Source organism: Empidonax traillii, unplaced genomic scaffold (assembly GCF_003031625.1).
Source record: "Empidonax traillii isolate 1590-97213 ecotype Southwest subspecies unplaced genomic scaffold, ASM303162v1 scaffold697:size334835, whole genome shotgun sequence".
Classification (NCBI taxonomy): domain Eukaryota; kingdom Metazoa; phylum Chordata; class Aves; order Passeriformes; family Tyrannidae; genus Empidonax; species Empidonax traillii.
The window spans coordinates 288,713-294,712 of NW_020955890.1; the positions used below are offsets into that span (position 1 = coordinate 288,713).

At 43.9% G+C, this 6,000-nt stretch overlaps 1 protein-coding gene across 1 annotated transcript in view; it reads right to left on the bottom strand.

Annotated features, from left to right (window-relative positions):
* The window catches only part of CTNNA1 (catenin alpha 1), a 52,055-nt gene that overhangs the window by 28,331 nt on the left and 17,724 nt on the right, over positions 1 to 6,000 (bottom strand). The window contains exon 3 of the mRNA XM_027899955.1: positions 5,353 to 5,445. Coding sequence (XP_027755756.1) covers positions 5,353 to 5,445 — 93 coding nt within the window. The remainder of the gene's footprint in view (positions 1 to 5,352; positions 5,446 to 6,000) is intronic.

Consider the following 6,000-nt stretch of genomic DNA (forward strand, 5'->3'; position numbering starts at 1 on the left):
GTCCTTGTCCAGCTTCCTTGTAGGCCCTGTCAGCCCCTGGAAGGTGCTGTGAGGTCTCCACAGAACCCTCTCCCCTCCAGGCCAAACAGCTCCAATTTTCTCAGCCTGCCCCCACAGGGGAGGTGCTCCAGTCCCCTCAGCAACACGACCCTCTCCAGCTCAGCATTCTGTCAAAGTAGGATTTGCTATAAAGACCATCTGCATACAATGCATAGATGATTATCCTATCAACTTCCCTAGATATGGCAAAAAGCATTTTCGTTTGTAGCTGAGGACTGATATTGTAGTGCAAGTCAACGTAGACGCTGCGAGAATTTTGGTGCCATTTGTTTTGGAATCTTGCTATATTTTGCATTTTAGTGATTTCAAGCGCTAAAGCTTTTGGGGGTTTCAGGGATTTGGTGTCTTTTCTGGAAGCTGTTCTGCCACTGCACTCCCCAGCCCCTATGCCTATGATGAAACACGGGCCCTTACCCACGAACACACCTTCTACACAACAACCCTTCTCGGGTTCTTTGCTTCTTTTTATGCATCAGTAACTGTTCAGGTTTCTAATATTGTATCTTTTCTGGTCAGTCTTGGCCTGTGCTGGCATTTCTTCCCAGCAAGGATACAAATGTGTGATACAAATCTGCAAGCCAAGTGTTAAGTTTTTAATAGATGTATTTCTACTCAATGCCAATAAAATGTTTCAAGCACCTGTAATTAAACAGTCTGGAGACAGATCTGCTAGTTAGAACATTCAAAAAAATCTGACAGTCTTTCGAAAAGATGAAAAAAGGGACAATTGTTTGATGTTAAGTCTTTACTGCAAGAAAAATTAAGATTTCTCCTTCTCCAACAGCCACCAGGGAACTGGCAGTGACTGAGGGCTCAGGAAGGACAAAATCTCCTGGTCACATTTGGGTTTGGCTGATTTGAGGGGGTGGATTCGAGGGTTTTCTTTGTTTCTCTACAATACTCCAGCTTTTAAACAAAAGTTTTTGGAACTCCCCATGGGATTCTTTTGCTTTGGTGTTTTGCCTGTGTGTCCGTAGGTGTGATCACACACGAGCCATCTGCCTCATCAGAAATATATAAGCAGCAAATGGCTTTTCAAGCATTTCAAAACTGGAATAGAAGGATGTGGAACAGCAATTATTACAACAAGATGTTAATATGAGAAGCCAATTTATTTTTGTTTAGAATGTAATCCAGGAATTATCTGGAGTCAGTTCAACGGGTGACACTGGAGTGTCACACGCTGACCATGCTGTGGGAGGGAGGGAGCGTGGGAGGGATGGGCAGAGGTTCTGCCTGGTGTCCTCCCAGTATTTCTAAGAAGGATGAGCTCTTTGGGCTGTGGAGGAGAAAGGTAAGCAGCCCTGCCTTCCAGATGGGAGAGCAGGTCCTGTGTGCCCACACCAGGGAGGTGCAGCCCCCTCCTGCAGCACACTTCCCAGGAGATGGTCAGACTCCAGGGCAACGGGCTCCAGCTTCAGCTGGTAAAAGCAAACACCCAAACTGATGGGAATTCTACTCCATATTTCCTTTTTAAAACTCCCAGCCTGACTGCATGTTGGTTAGGAGTCTATAGATGAACTTCATGGAGGCTGTAAAAACTGAGGAAGTCAATGTATAGCTGGTAAAAGGAGCTCAAGTGACAACAGACTGTCACATCAAAAGGCTGGAGAATTCTCCTCCCTTTCAAGAGCTGTGCTGGGGCATTCTCACTGTTGCTTTTAACACCTACAGCTTGCATGATCAGAAACACTCCCATGGTTTAAGCTCTCTTCTCAGGCATCTTTAATGCAAAATGCTGTTACAAAACAGCCTTCGCAGGCTCCAAAGCAAGTACTTTTTGGAAACAGAGCGCAGAAGCCAGAGTTAGAGCGAGGCTCCAGGTTTCTGAGTAGAGATAAACAAAATCTTTCTCTAATTCACCATTGGCAGACTCTGTGTTTAGCAAGGAGGCAAAGAAGACTTCCCCCCGCGCTCTGTCAGGCAAATGCATGCACAGGCAGCTCTTCCAAGCATTTCACAGCAGTAATTTTCCATTTCCATTATGAAAGTCATCTTGGGCTTTTTTTCTTTTCTCTTTTTTTTTTTTTTTAATTTTTAATTTAACTGCAGTGATGAGGACTTTAGTTCCTTCATCTTAACCACCTCCAGACTGGCCTGCTGGTTTCCCCACCACCCAGCAAGGCATGGAGCTACGGACAAAGGTGTTTCCCTTCCATGCACAGACTTTCAGCAAGGCATGTTCTCAAAAGAAAGAATTCAGGCAGGCTTGTAAGTCAGGGCTTCATCAGGAAAACACCAGTGACCCCCCAAAGCTGCCTGATTTCTCCCCTGTAAACCCAGGCTAACACAAATTACCCAGCTGGCTGCTCCAGAGCAGGCACAGCTCTTCCCAACAGCTCCTCCTGCACCGTCAAAAGGGAGCTCTAAATATCCCAGTTAAGTCTTCAACTTCACATTAATTTCTGTGCTAATTGGCTGGGGACCCACAAGCAGGAAGGATGATGTTACTCCTGAGGAAGAGCTGATTTCCAGTAACAAAGCCACGCTAAACAAATTAACTGTTTGCTTCTGTAGAGACTTTTGAATGAAAACATTTTTCAGCATCTTCTTTATCCTCAAAGAACTAGATTTCAAACACGGGAATGTCTGAACCCAAGGGTGACACTGGCAGGGACTCACTGCTTGTCCATACCAACAAAACTTCCAGGTTTTCCCTGGCCAATTTGAAGAGTTGCCTGTTTCTTACTCTTGCTGCCAGATCAATGGCTCCTGATGGCAAGGGAGTGAATAAAGGCTCTATTTGAGATACAGCTTTTATAATTAACTCTACAGATTGATTTCTGCAGAAATCATTCTTTAACCAGGAATTCCCTACTCTCAGAATGGCCTCCACTCAGCTAAACTATTTAAGAGGTTACCTGGGACTCAAGTGCATTAAATTTCAGTTCCATCCTTTCAACCACAGCAATACCTTGAATTACATGTCATACATCATATTTCTGTGTGATACTGATACAGTCTGATACTGACTTGACTCATTCTGAATCCAACATTTTCCCGGAAAAATACCCCCTAAGCCAAAACAAAGAAAAGGAGGGGGGGGCATTTAATGTTGGGTTTAATCCATGTCTTATGCCTAATTCACTCATTTGTTCAACCCAAAAGGAATCAAGAAGCAGCTGCAGATCTCAACAGGAATAAACTGCAAAAAAAAAAAATTAGGTAATTATCTAAAAAAGGAAATAAAATCCCAGTTAGTTTGCTGTTCTTGGTATGTAGAAGCTTTTAGAGATTCTCCAGAACAGCCAAGGCTTGGGGACTGTTGAGTGAGGCAGCTGAGAAGGAGGACGATGAAGTGCTGCATCACTTACACTGGCATAAGACAAACTATTGTTAGGAGAAAACACAGATGCCATTTGTACAACAGCTTAGACAAGTGCCCCTAATTATCTCTCAGGATTCACAACATGTTTAAATACTCTTAGAGCATTAAAGAATCAACCCGAGAGCATGTAATGTAATATAAAAGCACTCTTTCAACTGCTATGAACATCTATAGTGTCATTTACTAATCTCTTGGTGACGACCCTGAAATTAAGGCAAGACTGTGCAGTGGAGCATCTAAACTGTAGGCTTGGAAGTTCAGAGATGTGACCTTTGTGAAGCCAAAATCCATCAGTTAAAGCCCTTGCGCATTTATAGATACTCAGAGCTTCCAATGTGTGTTAAATATATTGTCCATAATCCCTGGAGTCAAAGGTTAACAGCTGCACTTCAGGAGATGTGGCTCCACTGGTGACTAGTGACTACAGTTGGGTCATTATTTCATGCTGACTATCGTGGTGCTTATTTTATACAGGAGTAGAGTTATTTAAATAGGCAGTTGTTGGAAAAGCAAAGATAGAAGAGTCTGAAATACACACCATTTCAGCCATGGGGAGGAGAAAACACCCCCAGACTTGGACATTCACCAGAAACAGTTAGATTCAAAGCAAAACCTGGCTTTGCTCAGATGATTATTTTCAAAAGCACCAGCATTTGTTTGGAACACCGTGCATGAGACACCCGCATCCTTGGAGATAACTGGAGAAAAAATTACAGCAGCCTAGGGTGGCTACTTTGGGAAAGAGCAAGCCCTTATATTACATAAAATGGATTCTCAAAAGCTTTTTCTTCCACATGCTTTGTTCCAGCTGTAAAACTTGACCTTTGGTTTTGAGCAGCCCCAGATGTGGGAGGCAGAGAACGGCACAGCCAGTGCAGCTGATGCAGCAGCCCCAGGGCTGGATGCAGGAGTGGGAACCACAGAAGGCCACCCTGGGATGCCAAAAGGCCTCCTGCATAGTATTTAGTGCTTTGTCTCCACCTCTTTAACAGCACTGTCACTTGGAAGTATTGCAAAGGGTAAGACAGTCCTGTTCTTCACACTACCTTCACCTGTTCCCTCAAAATTCCCCTCCTGCTGAGGTGAGTAGAGGTGAAAATCATTTTCTTCCCTCCAAGTGGTTTTAAAAAAGACCTGTATATATGGGAAAATCATATATATTCCTGTGGGATCCAAGTAATCCTGAGACAATACACCTTATTTTCATAAAATGCCATTTCACCAGTTTTTCTGAGCACATATTTTCCATTAGTTCCTCTTTACCAACAACAGCTTATTTGGATGCTTTAGATCTGAATTTCCTGTTGCTTTAAAAAATGTAAATTACAAGAATCAACAGCTCACTGTAGTCTTCAGGGGTTCATCCAAGTATCTAGTTGTTGACATTTAAAACATCAGGCTGTCAAAAGGGAAGAGGATAGTCTAGTACTTATATAAACTTAATTTCCTTGTTTCCACTAAAAAGTTATTAATTAGAAGACAGTCTCAGCCACGTTCAAACTCTTCACACATATCCAGCTTCCTCTCATCCTACCCATCAAGGAGTTTTTTGGTATGTTTATATTCTACTCAAGCAAAAAAATAATATTCTATAATTCATCTTACAGCAAACACAGGAGCAGTAACACCTTCATGAGGCACCTTTCTGCAATATGAATGTGCACAGCAAACCACTGAAGGTTCCCTGGTTTGCTGTGCTGCAGGTTAGTGGAATCCCCTGGCCAAATGGAATTAGAGCTACGACATAAAAATACCCCATTCACATCACTGATTCCTTAGTCATGGATTTTAAAGTTTCTAAATATCGATGCCTTTACTGCATTTACCTCTCTGTGTATATTAAGGAAAAAGTCCATTTCTGCAGCAAGTCCACAGACAACCACTAAGGGACCAGAGTAAATCCTAAGCAGGACCACGTGCCCAACTTATTCGAGTTTCTCTTCTGTTCTTATGCTGTCCCTTACCTGGGGACACAGGGCCTCCAGCTGGCTGGCTGACATGCGAACCAACTTCACACCTTCTTCGTTGTTCGAGATGGAACAGGCCAAGTTGGCAACCTAGGAAAGAGATGGGAGGAAACAAAACACACCTGTTAGAAATGGACTTTATTTCCTTCTGCAGGAAACCTTTTGCCTCCTCCCAGTAGTGACCAGTAACCCATCAGGAAACATGAAGTGTCCACACTCGTTCAATTTTAACCAATTTTGAAACCATTAATGACATCTGTTCCTTCTCGTGCCTTAAAATCCCAACACATCAAATCACAGCATTGTAGAATCACAGAGTGGTTTGGCTTGGAAGGAGCCCTGAAGATCATCCAGTCCCACCCCCTGCCATGGGCAGGGACACCTTCCACCAGCCCAGGTTGTTCCAAGCCCCGTCCAACCTGGCCTTGGACACTTCCAGGGATCCAGGGGCAGTCGCAGCTTCTCTGGGCAACCTGTGCCAGGGCCTGCCCACCCTCACAGCCAACAATTCCTTCCCAATATCCCATCTAGCCCTGCCCTCTGGCAGTTTGAAGCCATTCCCCCTTGTCCTGTCCCTCCAGACCCTTGTCAATAGTCTCTCTCCATCTTTCCTGTCGGCTCCTTCAGGCACTGGGAGGCCACAAT